This window comes from Acipenser ruthenus, chromosome 2 (assembly GCF_902713425.1).
Source record: "Acipenser ruthenus chromosome 2, fAciRut3.2 maternal haplotype, whole genome shotgun sequence".
Classification (NCBI taxonomy): domain Eukaryota; kingdom Metazoa; phylum Chordata; class Actinopteri; order Acipenseriformes; family Acipenseridae; genus Acipenser; species Acipenser ruthenus.
The window spans coordinates 105,366,393-105,385,244 of NC_081190.1; the positions used below are offsets into that span (position 1 = coordinate 105,366,393).

General features: G+C 43.0%; 2 protein-coding genes across 3 annotated transcripts in view; one reads left to right on the plus strand and one right to left on the minus strand.

Annotated features, from left to right (window-relative positions):
* Positions 1–18,852, minus strand: part of LOC117408347 (serine/threonine-protein kinase 32B-like) — a 111,709-nt gene that overhangs the window by 62,232 nt on the left and 30,625 nt on the right. The gene's annotated exons all lie outside the window — the stretch shown is intronic.
* LOC131702902 (paraneoplastic antigen Ma1 homolog) lies at positions 8,037–11,657 on the plus strand. 2 transcript variants are annotated; one of them, XM_059005424.1, is made up of 2 exons: positions 8,037–9,017; positions 9,386–11,657. In XM_059005424.1, the coding sequence occupies exon 2, from the start codon at positions 9,423–9,425 to the stop codon at positions 10,653–10,655; it is 1,233 nt and encodes a 410-aa protein (XP_058861407.1). In that variant the 5' UTR covers positions 8,037–9,017; positions 9,386–9,422; the 3' UTR covers positions 10,656–11,657. The 2 variants fall into 2 exon arrangements, with proteins under 2 accessions (XP_058861407.1, XP_058861398.1); XM_059005415.1 differs by having other exon boundaries at positions 8,037–8,281; positions 8,894–11,657.

Below are 18,852 nucleotides of genomic sequence, written 5' to 3' on the forward strand. Positions count from 1 at the left end.
ATTGCTGGTGATCTTGTTTGTAATCAGGAAATTGTTTGCACGCTTGTCAGCTTTACTGTCTGTGAGAATGAGTACATTTGCAAAATCATTTAATTGGAGGTTATATGACCAAGGAAATCACTCTGCCATTCACTTCCATTGGGATTCCAAATGCAGTAATCCTGCTATAAAACAATTTGGTAAACTTTGTTTAATTGGGAGTACAAGAACCTGTGCATCCTCCATTTCAGATCAAACCAATGTCACTTGACGTGTCATAAAAACAGAAAAAGACAAGGATAGCCGCCATCACATCCATTGGAACAAAAGCCTGGCCAACAACAGCTAAATAGGGCTTTACACCTCTTAAATAAGACAATGCTTGAGCAGAATGTGCTTATCTCTAGGTTTAATCATAATCCAAATATGTCTGTGCAAATGAAAAATAAAACTGTGTTGCAAAAAGAAGATGGACAAAATAGCAAGAGCCGTTTTTGGGAATGACTCGTCTTTGCTTGAATTTGAACTTCTGAGCTGAAAGACATCACATTGTTTAGCTCATGCTGGGGTGATGTATTATGTTAACATGATTATATTAGGCGTATCCCAATTTATCCTGCTCCAGAAGTAAATTACTGGTTACTTAATCACTCGCCAACTGTGACCAGGATGGCTTGTGGTGACGTCAGACTAGGAAGGAGAATGGACACAGATTGGTGAGTGAAGTGCTGATGCGCAGATTTAATAATAAACAAACAGGTTGTACAAAATAAATGGCACGATGGCCAAAACAGACACAGAACAAAGCAACAAGTATTGTGCTTATAAGTATAAGTACCAGGGCAATCCTGGCAGCGGAAATGCTGCTCTTGGCGGCGCTGGCAGCAGCAATGCTGACAGCGGCAATGCTGGCAGTTCCAGCAGAAAGGGGCAATTCCGACAGCGGAAAGGCTGGCTCCTTCAGCATTGGCGGTTCTGGCAGCGGACATGCTGACAGTGGGTGAGGTCCTCCTCCTGTGCCACTGCTTGCAGCGGAAAGACTCACAGCGATGTGGCAGCGCTGGCAGTGTTAATGCTGCCCTCAACGCGGGACACTCTGGTTGTGGCGGCAGTGCTGCATACTCCGGCAGTGATGGTGGCACTGGGAACGGTAAGGCTGCCCTTAGCGCGGGACACTCCGGCTGCTGCGTACTGCGTACTGCAACTACTGTGGGTGGAGGTGGTCTCCTCACCTCTCCCCCCTTCTCTGTAGCAGGCGGTTCCCTTTTCTTGGGCTCCGGACCCAAAATTTCTAGCATCGCAACTGCTGCGGGTGGAGGTGGGTTCCTCACCTCTCCTCCCTTCTCTGTAGCAGGCGGTTCCCTTTTCTTGGGCTCCGGACCCAAAATTTCTAGCATCGCAACTGCTGCGGGTGGAGGTGGGTTCCTCACCTCTCCTCCCTTCTCTGTAGCTGGCGGCCCCCTTTTCTTGGGCTCAGACCCCAGAATTTCTGGCAGTCCAACTGATGCGGATGGAAGTGGTCTCCTCACCTCTCCCCCTTCTCTGTAGTCGGCGGTTCCCTTTTCTTTGGCTCCAGCCCCAGAATTTCCGGCATCACAACTGCTGCTGCTGGACACAACAAAGCCCCGGCCAATGACAAGCAGGCATCCCTGGGCGGTAACGTGCAGGCATCCCCGGGCGATGGCGAACTGACCTCCCCAGGCGATGATGAACTTGCCTCCCAGGATGGTGGCGAACTGGCCTTCCCAGGTGATGGCAAACTTACCTCCCCGGGCAATGGTGAACTGGCTTCCCTGGGCGATGGCATACAGGCATTCCCTGGTGGTGCAGAACAGGCCACCCTGGGCAATGCAGGCTTGGCTTCCCTGGGAGTTGCAGGCATGGCAGCCCTAGGCACTGCAGGCGCAGCAGCCCTAGGTGGTGCAGGTGTGGCAGCCCTGGGAGTTGCAGGACAGGGTAGGAGTTGACAATTCCTGTGTTGGTGAAGGTGGGAGCAGCAGGTAGTCTCCCCCTGGCGGCTGAGGCATGAGCAGTGGGTAGTTTCCCTCTGGCAGTGTTGCTTTTCCCAGGCTTCCCATTGCTCCCCATCTCTGGCCCTCTGGATGGCCTCCATGATGTTCACCTTAGGGTTCAGCAGCCAGTCCTATATCTCAATCGAGGGTGTTGGATGCTCGTGCACACCCCCACGTGCTTGCTGGATGCTCGTGGGCGCTGGAGCTTGCACCGGCTTCTTCCCCTTCTTCCAGGGATGTCCGCTTCTCCCCTTTTTCTTCGGGCCCGGAGCCTCACTTAGCCCTGTTCGGCAGCCCCTTCCACCTCCTGGTGTGGGGTGTGGTAGTCAGGTGATACATGAACCATTCCTCCCCTTTTAGGCAGGTGAGTCAGACATCCATCCCTTGGTCCTTTCTCCTCTTTCAAAAAAAAAAAAAAAAATGTATCTTCAAAAAAACACTGTGTACCCACAGTACTGTTCCTGGCCCGCATTTCATGGTCTATTTTCAGGAGAATTCCAAAACCCTAAGGCTTTTCCCTTTTTAGCACACCATTCTGCTGTACTGGGGGAACTAATTTAAAAGCACAGAATCTTTCCCATTGTTTTAGACCCTACCACTTCACCTGGTAGGCTATTTCATGCATTTATCTCTGTGTAAACAAAGTGCTTCCTGCCTTTCTAAAATTGTTTCCTGTTCAAAACTTACTTTAACTCAGCTTCCATTTATGCCCTCTTGTTCTTCTCTCTGTGCTAAATTTGATGTAGTGTCTTGTGTGTATTGGAAAAATAATCTTGTGAAGCAGCAATCTGCGACCCTGTGCAGTCTGCAGCACAACCCCATAGGCTAACAACTGAAGTATGCATCATATGCTAACTCCAACTCAGAGCTGGGTGGTGGCAGCTGTGGAAAAATCTGTAGTGATGTCTTCAGGTGATGGGGGGAAGGCTGGAAAATAGAGTACACTTTGATGAAGGTCCTACATTTTCCTGTTATAACTCCAGCTGGCTAAAGATGAAAATAGCAACCTTGTATATGGTATATTTTGCATAAAATGTAATAAAATAAAATATGTAGGAGAGATAGGTACATCATTATAGAAAATAATGCAAAACCACCTATCAAATATAAGAAATAAAAAATAAATAAAAAGTAAATGGACCAATAGACATCACAAAGACATTACATTTAAAAATAAATACATGTGTGGTTACCATGGCATCAAAAGCCTATAAATCCATGTTTGTTTTCAAACACACTTTCCCTTGACAAAGGTATGTTAAACATACTGAAATGTTGGGAAATGTTGGGAAGATGGCTCTTTGAGCAAAAAATTATATATATATATATATATATATATATATATATATATATATATATATATATTAGGGTTGTTTGATTAACAGATCAAATGGACTGATTAATCAACTAAAGATCTGATCGCAGATTTTTTTATTTTACAATTTAATCGTGCATTCAGGTAGACAGGGAAATGCGTGCTGCTATTTAGGGAATTGCACTCTCTCTCACCAGAAGTGGTAGGACAGCTTGTATAAAAAGGGGTTAAAGTTGTGTAAAAATCATAATTGTTGCCTTGTTTTGTACAAGGATTGCGCAAAATTATTAGCAATGCACAAACACAGAAACAAAAACACTCTGATGTTTATAACTAAATCAACAGCTTATTAAGGTAACATGTGTTACATTTACTAAAGTTAAAATAATAATACAAATGGTTTTAAAAAGACCAAATTCCCATTGGGCATGTATTTATTATTTTATTTACAGTCTATTGATTGAAGTATTACTAAGCAGAATAGCCACTATACGATTGTTACCTTTATTAAAAATGTGCAGGGATTCATCTACCGATTAATCAACTAATGGCCATAAATTAACCGATCAAAATTTTTAATCGAGTGACAGCTCTAATATATATATATATATATATATATATATATATATATATATATATATATATATATATATATATATATATTAAGGTATAAACCACAAGAGCCGTGCTGTTCCCACAATATATACCGTGCCTGGGGTGGCGATAAGGCCTGAGGCATAAGCCAAGGGCCTTTAAGCACCCCAGCAGTGGCATATATCATTGGAACCGCACGGCCTGAAGTGGTTTATACTGCTTATAAGTCATTTGGGGGAATTAAAATAATGAAAATACTGAAAATAATTTAAAAACATTTTAAACTTTTATTGTGTATACATTTAATTTAATTTAATTTAATTTATTATTCACTTATTAAAAATAAATTGCACATCTTCGTTTATTGTGAATTTCTGCATCGAAAGTGGCATCTTGAAACTAGAGAACTGAGCACAAGCTAATGATGGTGATGGTCTGGGCGGAGTTTCAAATAACACTGTGGAAGGCAGGAGATCAACTGCGATGGATGCTGAAGCCGGATCTTGAGGTGAGTTTGTGTCCTCATTGTCGGTGAGGCACACATATTCAGGTCCATTTTCACCCTTTTGGATCTCAAAAGATGTTTTTGTTAGTTGTCAGACACCCTTGTGTCCACGTCGTGCCAGATGAAGTTTAAGATCGAACCAGACTTTACGCACCAATCTGACTGCGGTGTCAGGTACCAGCAGCAATGTTAAAATTTCTACTGTTAAAATATCTATTTAGTCCAGCTCTCAGTTGAACTTCTTGCACTGGCATAACATTCTCTTAATGTTGTTGAGATTTCTTGGACTTATTCCTTTACAATTAATGTCCATATTTTTTTCTTTAAGCCAGTCTTTAAGTACATTAACTGCACATGCTGTCGTGTGTGTTTTTTTCAATCTTTGTTTGCTTCTATTTCTTTAGCTCTTCCTCCTCTACTGTTATGTGTCTACTCTTGACAGTTGCTGGTGTACTTATTATTATTTTTATTTTTCTTCAGGTGGACTGCTGACTTCCCTCCGAAAGTTGGTGTTGTACTAGTTATCTGGAGTTTCATCCCCAAATATATTAAAGGAAATAGGTGGAATGTCACTCATTTTTGGCTGTGGTTTTGTAACTAATAACAAATAAAATGGCAGTTTGTCATGGAATTTAGAATGTAGTGGTGCATAGTGATTTATTCAGTGTGAAGTGGCTCATTGGTATGCAAGCCATGGTATACGCTATATACACATGGTCATGTGATGCTGTTTAACCAATCAGAGATTGTTATTTTGCCATGCCGTGTTTATATAAACACAGCTCGGAATCTCTACTGCTTTAAATGAACCCTTTTTGAAATAAATAAAAAGTAATTGGAAAATACGGGCAGTGTTCTGAAGCAATACAGTATGAAATTAAAAAAACAATTTATGGCAACAGCAGACTATAGCATAAGGCTGTTTCACTGCAGCTTTAATAAAGCTATACATTTTTCATAAACTCAGACCTTCGAACTGAATTTATATTGTATCTTACTCTTACTGTTCTTGATGATAAGGGGAAATAAAAAAAAAAATCTAACCTTCACCTATGAAAAAGAGATTCTTCAGGAAAATAAATCTGCAGTCTTTGTGGATAAATCAGTCACACTGCAATTACATTTTTTTTGTACAAAGCCTGTAATGTTACTTCCATAAACCTCTTATCAGCTCAAAGCAAAAAACATTGAAAAAAGACTTGATTGAATCCAAAGTAATTCAGTGGCTCCTTCCTCCTGCTGCAACACTTGAGACAGCCTACTGAAATGGCCTGTCGTAATAACAGGCAAACCAAAATGTGTAGGATTCTTTCAAGGTTTTCTTATAGTTTTTATAGTTCATCTAGCAAGATAATGTATTGGTAAAACCCAGTCTTTTAATCTAAATTAAATAAAACACTGCATTGCGCTACACTGAAGATTAAAATATATGTTTCAATAATGTTATCTAAATTCAAGAAAACATTTAAAAGGCCAATAAAACCGATAGATTACTGCAGAATATCTACAGATTGACTTTTGGTTATATCTATTTCCATCAATAGAGGTATAATTAAGTTAATTAACTTTAATTGCATTTGATATGTTATATGTTAAGATGTTTATGTTTGCCTGCGTGCACAATAGTAATACGTAATTTTATGAGCCAAATAGGTGTCTTTCTGTCTTGGTCAATGTATGAATATCTCTTAGAACTCAGGAAGCAAAATGGAAATTGAAAACGTGGTGCACATACATATTCCAGTGAGGTCCAATTTGCATTTTTCTGCAATTTGTATAGAGTAAATGTATCCTTTATAAAAATTAGTCGTGTAGTACCTTAGTTCAGTGATATGGCGTGAAACAGTGAGGTAATGTGATGAGTGTAATTGATTCATACGTTTATCCTAATGTATGAACGACAGTGTTTGTTACAGCAAAAGTAATTAACCTAATTTGTGTTTGTAAATCAGATTACATTAACATAATTTATTTCAAATCTTATGTTAATTGGGTCACACAGCATACTCTTCAAGTTACTCTTTATAATAATAAAAAATATAAACTTTGTGCACTACGATACTTTATAATTCATTGTAACACCATTAATATACCCTCAAAGTGTCAACAGGCTTTCAGAGATCTAAATAAAGGGGATTACACTTTAGTTTAAGTATCCATTAATAAGCATTTATAAAAACTAAAAGGTATTAAATATTTTGACAATTTATTTACATCAGAACTTTTGTACTGTCAGTTCCAGGCATATTACTGGGTGACAATGGTCCTATTTAATTTTTGGTGCCAATGTACGTACAGTATATAGAATAATCATGTAGGAGCGCCTGGTAACCAAGGGAATATTTACACACAGCAAGTGGCAACTGTCTGCGCTGGCCATGTCTAATAATTGCTGAGGCTAATAGGTGACACAGCTTGATTAATTCAAGTTGTATATGGCCTGCAGTTTATCTGGGCTGGGGAAATGTACAATAACATAATAATCATAATAATTAAAAAGCTTAACTTTCTACACAATGATATTTTATAATAGAAAGGACAGAATGTGAGCTCAGTGGTGGCTGGTGCAGTTTGGGTAGTACATATTTGTCTATATGTGCTTTGATTGACTAAAATGACCTTGAGCATTGAACAGTAACAGCCATTCTCTGCCGCCTGAACATCATGGGGGAAACACACCGGGTGAGATTCAGGGAGTACCAGAGGCCGCAGGACACCCGCCTCAGGGTGGTTGCCCAACTTTTGTGCGACCACATGGTACACTGGCTCACCCCCACCCAGAACGGACGAGGTGATAACCATGGAGCAGTTTAGCCATGTGGTCGGTGCTGAAAATTGTAGATACGCCACCACAATCCGGTCACCCTGGAAGAGGTGATAAAACTGGCAGAGGACTTCAGAGACTCCCTGGTCTCCGCCAAGACCAACTTGTTGCACTCTCCCTCTCCGCAGAACAGCAGAGGATTAACTCCTCTTTCCCCAGTATCACCCGGACTAGGACCGAGACCTCCCAGACCACCGACCCCATCAGGCAACCTTACCTCCCCACAATGGAGGCAAAGGTTGGCCCCCAGCTGGGGTATATTGGCTGACCCTGCCCCACTGCCATAGCACATAACTTCAGCTCCTTCTGCCCCTCCTATCGGTTTCAGGTGCCAACAACCGGGGTAACCCGCCCAGTTTTGCCCATTGGCAATGGAGTGTGACAGGGCGACATGTCACTTGACATCGGAATCGGGTAAGCGATGGGGAAATGGTCGGGAGCACCCTTGTATTTTTTATGTGGTGTGGCAATGTGTCCCGCCCCTGTGTGCATTTCTGTGTTATATGTTGCATGTGGTGTGTTAATGTTGGTGTATTGTAGTTGGTACACAGGATATAATGTGGGTAATGAGCATGAGTATTTAAAATGTATAATTGTGTAACCCCCTTCAGCAAAGCAGGTTATTTGTATAGCTACGGTAGAGTGACTGAGCTCTTTAGGACCGCAGGGAATCTGTGCCTCTGCCTGTGATGACGCCTGGGCAGGATGTGCGTTTCAATTTGGGCTGAGAAAGAGCGAAAGGGAAGGAGGAGACCCGAGACTGAAAACAGACGCCTGGCAGCTGATCGGGAGAAAATAAAAGAAAGACCCAAAACAGACGGTGGAGCGACGCTTTCACTGTTAAAACTATTACAGTTTAAATAAATCTGTAAATACCTAGTATCCAATCGCTGGATGCATCTACAAATGAAAAAGAAAACACCAGTTTGAATAAAACGACACTGCTCACGTTGCACGCCGCCTGACACGGGACAGTCACGTTGACTGCAGACTAGACGGCCGACCCTGCAGCTTGGCCCACGCTCGCCACAAAAGAGAAAAACAGATCTCAGGTCAGTTTGAATTGCGGGATATTCCTTTGTGAATAGTGAGAAAATATATTCGGAAGTGTATTGTGAATTTGAGGAAAATTACGTTTGATTGGAAGGAATAATTGGCAGCTGAAAATAAAAAAAAAGGAACGACAGTTTAATAACGTAAAATACCTGAAAGTCAATGACATTCACAAACCTCGTGGAAAATAAGAGTACTCCAACGAAATAAAACACAGAACTAGTTCTGCACAACAGGAACATTGACTGTAAAAAATACAACAAACAATACATGTGCACAGTGGGAGGGATATAGATTGAATAGCACCCTTTTTTCTTTAGTTTATAATGTTTGTTGCCCTTTAAGCTGAACTGCATTTATTTAGCCATATAATCTATATTACTATAATAAACCCAATCATTGTTGTTATAGTATACTATTGTTGTGTAATTTGTGTATGTATATATATATATATATATGCTAAGCTGGGTATAATTGTTAATACTACTACTACAGTAATATTCCCCTGTATAGTTAAATATATCCTGAGTTAACTATAGGGAAAAAAGGTTTGGGGTCATTATAATATTGAAGTGAAGTATTGACTGTGTTGCTGCACAATACCTCTTCAGAAATACAGCTGGAGAGTTAAGGTGGGGGAACCTATATTCCCCTGGAGGCACCACGTGTTCAAGCTGCATTGTTACACAAAAACCCAGGCCGCCGAGACCTCTACAACACCAGAGAGGACAGCGGGTAAGGGGCTCCTGTTTACCATCACACCTGCTGCATGTTATACGATACAAAAAATAATCCCTTACAAAATGGAGGCTCCGCTGGGAGGCTAATTGCTAAGCAAGCAGTAATTGTGCGACCATTCAGTTTGACCAGCATTGCTGTTGTTGTTTCTGAGCCATCAAAATGGACAAAATTAAGTTACTGGCATGGTGCGCTGCCGAAGGTGTTGCTCCACCACGTGCTTTCTGGGTAGGCAATCTCCCTGAGAACATTACCACACAAAAATTATTAGAAGTACTCCGCGCTAATGATGATTTGGGAAGAGTAAAGTGTTTGGGAAGATATTACAACCTGAATGATGATCAGTGGTTCGCATTGTGTTGCAGTGACAAAGATCTGGTTGAGGTGGACCTGACCGAGACCATGGATACAGATAGTGATAGTCCACCTTTGACGTTGCAGCAAGTACTTTTAATGCCTGACCCCCAAACTCCAACTCCAGATTTCAAAAAGAAGCTGCAAATGTTTTTGGAGACTGAAGGAAAGACACTGAACGATCTGCAAGAAGTAGCTGGAGTTCAAGCAGCCTCCTCAACGAGCGCTACAGATGACTTACTATCTACTATTGGGAAAGCACTTGAAAAAGCTCTGAAGCCATCTTCAGAAGGCACTTCCTACAAACGGCTTAGAGTGTTCTCTGGCGTCAAGCCCACCCCTAGCCAGGAGGATGACTATGACACCTGGATGGACCAAGCAGCACATATGATCCAAGAATGGCAGTGTGGAGAAGGAGAAAAGCGGAAAAGGCTAGTGGAAAGTCTGAGAGGCCCTGCTCTTGATGTTGTCAGACCTCTGCGTGTGGCAAACCCGGATGCGTCGGCTCAAGAATACCTCAGTACACTTGAGCACATGTTTGGAAGCACAGAGAGCGGAGAGGACTTATATTTACGATTTCGCACTACCATGCAGAGGCAGGGAGAAAAGCTGTCTATATTCTTGGCCCGGTTGGAGAAGTTGTTACAGAAAGTATATGTGAAGGGAGGCATAGAAGCCAGTGCATTAGGAAAAGCACGCTTAAATCAGCTACTTAAAGGAGCCATATACTCTGACATGTGCCTAGTTAAACTCCGGCTTAAAGAACGGCAGAAAAATCCTCCCACTTTTTCTGTTCTGATAAAAGAGATCAGAGAGGAAGAGGAGAGAGAGAGCCTCAAGCAAAACCCCCCCACAGCGCCCATTAGAGTGCATCATGCTAACACACCTGATGTCACACCAGCCCCTAATGCAGAAATGGATAGCCTAAAAGAGCAGCTACAGGAGATTAGGAAACAAATATCATCCTTGACTGTGCAGCAGCAGCATCACTATCAGGATGCCCGGCCACGCCAAGATGTCCGCGCAAGGGGTCATCAGCCATTCTACAAGAGGGAGAATTCAGCTGAAGGAACTGGACAAGATGGAACAACTCTCCACTCTGCTGGAAGGCAGCCACTTCCAACTACTATCAGAGCTCCATTCAGATCCTTTTGCTACCGTTGTGGATTGGATGGTCATAGGATAAAAGAGTGTGTCAACACTGGAAATGCTACTTTGGTTGCTGAACGTCTTGAAGCCATGTATGGGAATCAGTTGGGAAACTACGATGGGACCCAGTAAAGGAGTGCCCTGGGCCCCTATCGTCAAAAGCGCACTCCGATTCACAGGAGCTATTTAGCCTGGAAAGTAACACTGTGGGAAATACACCAACAAATCCATGGCCTGCTGGTCTGTGTGGCCCTAAGACAGAAGTAACTGTGCGAATAGAAGGTCGCCCATGCTGTGCCATTCTTGACACTGGATCACAGGTTACGATAATCTTTGAGCATTACTACAGGGAGCACCTCAGTCACCTACCATTGCACCCACTTACTGGTCTTGCTATCTGGGGCCTTGGGGAGGGACAGTATCCATATCTGGGATATATCAATGTATTCCTGGAATTCCCTGCAGATGTTGTGGGTGTGCAGCAGACATTAGAAACCTTAGCCCTGGTTTGTCCTTCTACTGGTTCTCCTAACCATATCCCTTGCCTAATAGGGACAAATGCCGCCATATTTGGGATACTGGCTCGTGTGTGTCGCGACCGAGCAGGAGATAATTACGCCAGGAAACTAAAGATTCATGCCTTGTGCCTCGATGCTTACATCAAGAAAGAGAGAGAACTCTTGCAGACAGCTAGAGGGCCAATAGGAACCATTCAGACGCTGGGTTGTTTGCCAGTGACCATACCCCCGGGTACCGTACAGGTGGTTGAGGGAAAAGCCCAAGTCTCAGATGATGGGAAAAATCAGCTGATTCTCATCGAAGCTCCTGAAGATGACCGACTGCCGAACGGTCTTTTTATTAGAAGGGGAGTAGCTCAAACGTCACACAAGACGACTGCCACAGTCCAGGTCCCCGTTTGTAATGCCTCAGCACATCCTGTCACAATACCGGTGGGCACACTGATAGCACATGTGTACCAGGCCGCCACCGTGGCTCACTCCATTCCAACTAAGCAGCGAACACCAAGTTTTGATATGGCTAAGCTGAATTTTGGAACTTCCCCTTTGCCTTCCAGTTGGAAAGAACGGCTGCAAACCAAATTAGCCCAAAGAGCTGATGTTTTCTCGACTTGTGATTGGGACGTGGGATGTGCGAGTGGAGTAGAACATCATATTCGTTTGAGAGATGACACCCCGTTCAGAGAGCGATCAAGACGACTTGCACCTGCCGATGTGGAAGACATCCGAAAACATCTTCAGGATTTGCAAAGGATTGGCATCATTCGAGAGTCTAGAAGCCCTTACGCATCGCCCATTGTGGTAGCTCGAAAAAAAAATGGTGATGTAAGAATGTGCATTGATTATCGCACATTAAATAAGCGAACCATACCTGATCAATATACTATGCCTCGGGTGGAAGAAGCTCTGGACTGTTTGTCAGGAAGCTGCTGGTTTTCTGTTCTTGATCTACGGAGCGGATATTACCAAATTCCGATGAGCCCTGAAGACATGGAGAAAACCGCGTTCATTTGTCCCCTGGGATTCTATGAGTTCCAGCGCATGCCACAGGGGATATCTGGAGCACCGGCAACGTTCCAACGACTAATGGAGCGGACAGTTGGAGATATGAATCTCCTGGAAGTCTTGGTTTATTTGGATGACCTCATAGTTTTTGGAAGGACACTTGAGGAGCATGAAGAACGTCTCCTTAAAGTGTTGGATCGCTTGCAGGAACGAGGCTTAAAGCTATCATTGGATAAATGCCAATTCTGCCAAACCAGTGTCAAGTATGTGGGTCACATAGTGTCTCAGCAAGGCATTGCAACTGACCCTGCTAAAATCGAGGCGCTCACTACGTGGCCGAGGCCGACCAATTTGAAGGAATTGCAGAGTTTTTTAGGATTCTGTGGGTACTACAGGCGTTTTGTACCGGGCTACTCCTCCATTTGTAGGCCCCTCCATGATCTGACCAAAGGCTATCCACCTACAAGGAAGGATAAGAAGTCTTCAAACTCCAAGGAGACGTACTACAAAACTAATGAGCCTTTTGCTGCCAGGTGGACGGAAGGTTGCGAGCATGCGTTCCGCACACTGATTGAAAAATTGACCAATGCCCCGGTCCTAGCATTTGCTGATTCCACAAAGCCATATCTCCTGCATGTAGATGCCTGTTTGGAGGGACTCGGAGCCGTCCTATATCAAAAATATCCTGACAGTTTGAGGCCAGTAGCATACGCTAGCAGAAGCCTATCTGCATCAGAAAGAAACTATCCAGTCCACAAACTGGAATTTCTGGCACTGCGGTGGGCAGTTGTCGATAGATTCCATGACTACCTGTATGGAGCCAAGTTCACTGTAAGAACTGACAACAACCCCCTAACCTATATCTTGAAGTCGGCGCGATTGGATGCAACTGGACACAGATGGTTATGATTTCCAAATCGTGTACCGTGCCGGACGTCATAACATCGATGCAGATGCCTTGTCAAGAAGGCCTCACCCCAACAGACATGCTGATGATGAGTGGGTTGAGATATCTGCCCCTGGGATCCGAGCCATGTGTAAGATGGTAACAATGCAATCAGAGAATGCCACAGTAAACCATCTTAGGGCTGTAGATACCCTGGGAGCACCCCCTGCTGCAATCCCAGATGCCTATGCTTACTCGTCGGAGCTGCAAGTAACATCGCTTCCCAGACTAAGTCATGGGGATTTGCAGAGAGCTCAAAGGACAGACCCCTGCCTCAAGGGAGTGCTGCTTGCAAAGAAACTGGATAAGCCTGTTCAATGGGTCAAGATTGATCATCCTGACACCAAACTGTTTTTGAGGGAATGGAACAAGCTCGTGCTCAGGGGAGGAGTCCTCTACAGAGTAGTTAAGGATCCCCCTCGGCAGCTCCAACAACTAGTGTTACCCCAGGAGTATAGAGAAACTGTTCTGAAAGCCCTGCACGATGACAGTGGACACCTTGGTGTGGACAAGGTTTTGGACCAGGTGAGAAAACGGTTCTACTGGCCCCATCAAAGCAAAGATGTGGAGACACACTGCAAAAACTGTCTTCGTTGTATAGCCCGGAAGACGCTGCCCAAGAGATCCGCCCCACTGGTCAACATACGAAGCCAAAGGCCCATGGAACTAGTGTGCATGGACTTTTTATCTCTGGAGTCAGATAGCAAAGGTCTCAGCAACATCCTGGTCATAACGGACCATTTCACCCGCTATGCTCAAGCCTTCCCCACTAGAGACCAAAGAGCTTGTACCGTGGCCAAAGTACTCTGGGAGAAGTATTTTGTACATTATGGATGGCCGGCCCGGATACATTCGGATCAGGGGCGTGATTTCGAGAGCCGAGTGATCAAAGAACTGCTACAGATGTTGGGAGTGAAAAAATCACGAACCTCTCCTTATCACCCTGAAGGTGACCCACAGCCCGAAAGATTTAACAGGACCTTACTAAACATGTTAGGTACACTGGAGAAGTGCAAGAAAATCCAATGGAGCCAGCATGTTTCGCACCTAGTGCATGCTTACAATTGTACCAAAAATGAGGCCACTGGATTTTCACCCTACCTTCTTATGTTTGGGAGAGAGGCTCGCCTACCAGTGGACATTTGTTTTGGTGTTTCACCTGATGGAGCTGGTACAGAAACTTACCTTCAGTATGTCAAAAAACTGAAACAAGAACTGCAAGATGCCTACCGCTTAGCCCTTGAGTCAGCACAGAAGATGGCCCAGAAGAACAAAGCCAGATATGATCTCAGGGTCCGGGATCAAGAGTTGTTTCCTGGAGATCGGGTGCTGATAAGAAGTCTAGGCGTGCCTAGAAAAAATAAACTGGGAGACAGGTGGAATGCTGAACCATTTGTGGTTACTGGAAAACTGCCAAACATACCTGTTTATCGTCTCAAGAAGGAGATGGGTCGGAGACTGATAAAAGTGCTTCACAGAAACCACTTACTACCTATTGGGCAGTTAGTGACCGTTCCTTCTGTAACTGAACCCAGTACATCTGTGTCCAGACCTAGGACTAGGGGACTGTTGGATCAAGCCCAGAAAACTAGCCAAGAAGAACATCCGCTCGAACAGTTAAATTCAAGTTCTGATTCAGAATCAGAGGAAGGTGAGGTCACTCAGATCTTTGATTATTCTGGGAGTGACAAATTACAGAGCCCAGAACCCTCTACTGAAACTGAGAATATTGTGGAGAACGATGCAGACTTACCCGTGGAGGCAGACGTACCACCTGAAGGAGAGGATGTTAGTGTGCGTGCAGATAGTGAACCTGAAAGTGTGGTGGATCCTGTTGAAGTAGATCCAGCACCGGATACAGAATCTGAAGAGGGGAGAATTCCCTCAGTTTCAGAGCCACAGACCTTAGAGCCAAGACGAAGTGGTCGTGAAGTGAAGCCGATTGTCCGCCTTACTTATGATTCACCAGGTACTTCTAGGGATGAACCGCTACATGTCGTTCGAAAACATACACAGGGCATTTCCTACTGGATCATGACCAGACCAGATCGGTACCGATCGTGTATAGAAGTTAATCTGATGGGGGCATCAGACATTTTAAAGAGGGGAGAATGTAACCCCCTTCAGCAAAGCAGGTTATTTGTATAGCTACGGTAGAGTGACTGAGCTCTTTAGGACCGCAGGGAATCTGTGCCTCTGCCTGTGATGACGCCTGGGCAGGATGTGCGTTTCAATTTGGGCTGAGAAAGAGCGAAAGGGAAGGAGGAGACCCGAGACTGAAAACAGACGCCTGGCAGCTGATCGGGAGAAAATAAACAGAAAGACCCAAAACAGACGGTGGAGCGACGCTTTCACTGTTAAAACTATTACAGTTTAAATAAATCTGTAAATACCTAGTATCCAATCGCTGGATGCATCTACAAATGAAAAAGAAAACACCAGTTTGAATAAAACGACACTGCTCACGTTGCACGCCGCCTGACACGGGACAGTCACGTTGACTGCAGACTAGACGGCCGACCCTGCAGCTTGGCCCACGCTCGCCACAAAAGAGAAAAACAGATCTCAGGTCAGTTTGAATTGCGGGATATTCCTTTGTGAATAGTGAGAAAATATATTCGGAAGTGTATTGTGAATTTGAGGAAAATTACGTTTGATTGGAAGGAATAATTGGCAGCTGAAAATAAAAAAAAAGGAACGACAGTTTAATAACGTAAAATACCTGAAAGTCAATGACATTCACAAACCTCGTGGAAAATAAGAGTACTCCAACGAAATAAAACACAGAACTAGTTCTGCACAACAGGAACATTGACTGTAAAAAATACAACAAACAATACATGTGCACAGTGGGAGGGATATAGATTGAATAGCACCCTTTTTTCTTTAGTTTATAATGTTTGTTGCCCTTTAAGCTGAACTGCATTTATTTAGCCATATAATCCATATTACTATAATAAACCCAATCATTGTTGTTATAGTATACTATTGTTGTGTAATTTGTGTATGTATATATATATATATATATATGCTAAGCTGGGTATAATTGTTAATACTACTACTACAGTAATATTCCCCTGTATAGTTAAATATATCCTGAGTTAACTATAGGGAAAAAAGGTTTGGGGTCATTATAATATTGAAGTGAAGTATTGACTGTGTTGCTGCACAATACCTCTTCAGAAATACAGCTGGAGAGTTAAGGTGGGGGAACCTATATTCCCCTGGAGGCACCACGTGTTCAAGCTGCATTGTTACACAAAAACCCAGGCCGCCGAGACCTCTACAACACCAGAGAGGACAGCGGGTAAGGGGCTCCTGTTTACCATCACACCTGCTGCATGTTATACGATACAAAAAATAATCCCTTACAATTGTATTTAGGCACTTCACGTGCATTTAAAGTATTTAATATGTGAGCACGAGGTTACACATAATTAATTCACGTGCTGGGATTCAAGTGAATAATTAATTAGTAATTGAATCCCGGCACAACAGTATATATAGATGCACATTTCATTCACTGTGTCCTGTGTTTTGTTCAACCTTTTATTTATTTGTTTATTAAACACTGAGCGCTGCCGCAACTCAGTTGCACACAGTATGTCTGTCTCTGTGATTCTTTCTGGCCTGAAGTCCTCCCTGCAGCTAGCCTGTCACATGTGGTTATAGGGAATGTGAAAACCCATGCATTAGTGGACACAGGGTGTGCGCAGACTGCTCTATTGGGCGGTGTGATGTGGCAGCCACAAGGCTACTGTCCGACATTATCAAAAAGACGCAAACCACAGGTCTCTAGTCGTTTTTTCTCCGGAAAAAGCCGAGAAAACCATTCAATGACCGAGTGAGACCAATAGGAGCTGAGAGAAGCCGGAAGAAAAGGGGGCGTATCTCATGAATACTGATAGACCCGACACCACATAGATAACACGGACATAAACAAACAAGATAGCTGCTTCCGCATCCAGCGCTCAAAGAATATCACAGACATTTGCAGAGCTTTTTGAGATGTTATAGTAATAAAATAATGACTTGGATCGCATTATTGAGGAGTTTGGTGATAAAACAACTGATCAGGAGATGATTTATCAGTATGCACGACTATGAAGAGGCATGTGAAAAATACAGCGAACAGGGGGTGGGGTGGGGCTGGAGATGCAATACTGAGTGTCCTGTTGATATGCAGTGCCTTTTAAACCTGTTTTACTGTGAAAAAATACTTTTAAACAGGGTGTCTAAAATAAACTGTGTGTGTCAAAACAAACCTGACGCGCCTGAGACATTTCGAAAATTTCATGAAATAAATTTTGTTGGAAATGTGTAACTATTACCTACGGTACAGTATAACTAGTATTGATGTTTTATAAGAATCATGGATGGTTTTATAATGCAGGGGCTTTGTGCACTGTATATGTATTCAATATTGTAAATACAATGTAATAATACTGTACCTTTACTTTAACGTATACCCTTAATTGTACAATATTCATGTGATGTTACAATTACTGTATAATGATAATATGCCCTTTACAGTAAATAACATTACATATACAGAAGAGGTGAACAACAATTAGAATTCAGTATTAATAGATTCACTGGTTAAAAGCAGCAGCTTAGCAGGGAATCATTTTCCATTGCCATTTCTGTACAGCTGACCTTTAGACGCTCCAAATGGGCTTGTGGGACTGATTAAACTATTTTAGTGCTTTGTTGCTCAATCCAAACCATCAGTTCAAAGGTACTAATGAGGAAATTAAATGTTTAATGAGGGTTCAATGGAAAAGTAAGACCGTGGTGATGTAAATTACCTTTAATAGACTGTTAAAAAGGAAAACAAATATTTTTTGGGGGAAAACTGCCAGCTGTGATACTTTTAGATACCAGTACCATATGTCTTGATATATTTTTCCTGAAGCAAATGAAAAATGAGACAACCATCTGAAAGCAAGCTTATGTAGGGCCGTCTGGACTTTAACTTAAAAATACATGACTAATAATTTAGCACTAATCATTTAGAAATGTAATTGAGTATACATTAGAAAAGAGTGTGGGACACAGTAAACACAGATCTCTGTTTTGCATTGGAAAGGTTAGGTGGAAGAGTTGAAAAGAAGCTGGATAAATTTGGGGATACCATCTACGCATATCGAAGCGAGAGGTTTGGAGTTGAAAAAAGAAAAGAGAAAGTACAAACTATTCCTGTAAAGTCTAGATGGCAGCAGGAGATTGAGTGCTTAGTTACAGAAAGGAGGCAGCTGAGGAAGCAATGGATGAGAGCAGAACAAAGTCAGAAGGAGGCACTCAATCTATTACAAAGGGTCTTAAAAGATCAGCTAGCAACATTGCGCAGAGCTGAGCACCTATGGAAATGCTGCAAAAAGAAAGAGCATGCGAGAACTAACTTTTATAAAGACTCATTCAAATTTGTAAAGAAGTTATTCACCAAGGGGAAAAATGGCACACTAAAAGCAACTAGGTCTGAGCTGGAGAGATATCTCAAGGAAACACACAAAGATTCAAAAAGGCAGGAGCCTATGTCGAGTCCTTCAGACGTCCCACCTATCAATCCACCAGAATACCAAATGGAGGACTGCGTACCTGTGGAAAGAAGTAGAGCAAGCTCTGAAAAAGGCAAGGGCATCATCATCTCCTGGGCCTAATGGAGTTCCATACAGTGTACAAGAGTGTCCCTGGCGTTTTATGAATCCTGCGGATATTGATGAAAGTAACATGGGAAAAACAGATTGTACCAAGAGCATGGCGCCGAGCAGGTGGGGTCTATACCCAAAGAAAAATATTCTATGAGTATCAGTCAGTTTCGCCCTATTTCCCTGTTAAACGTGGAAGGCAAGATTTTCTT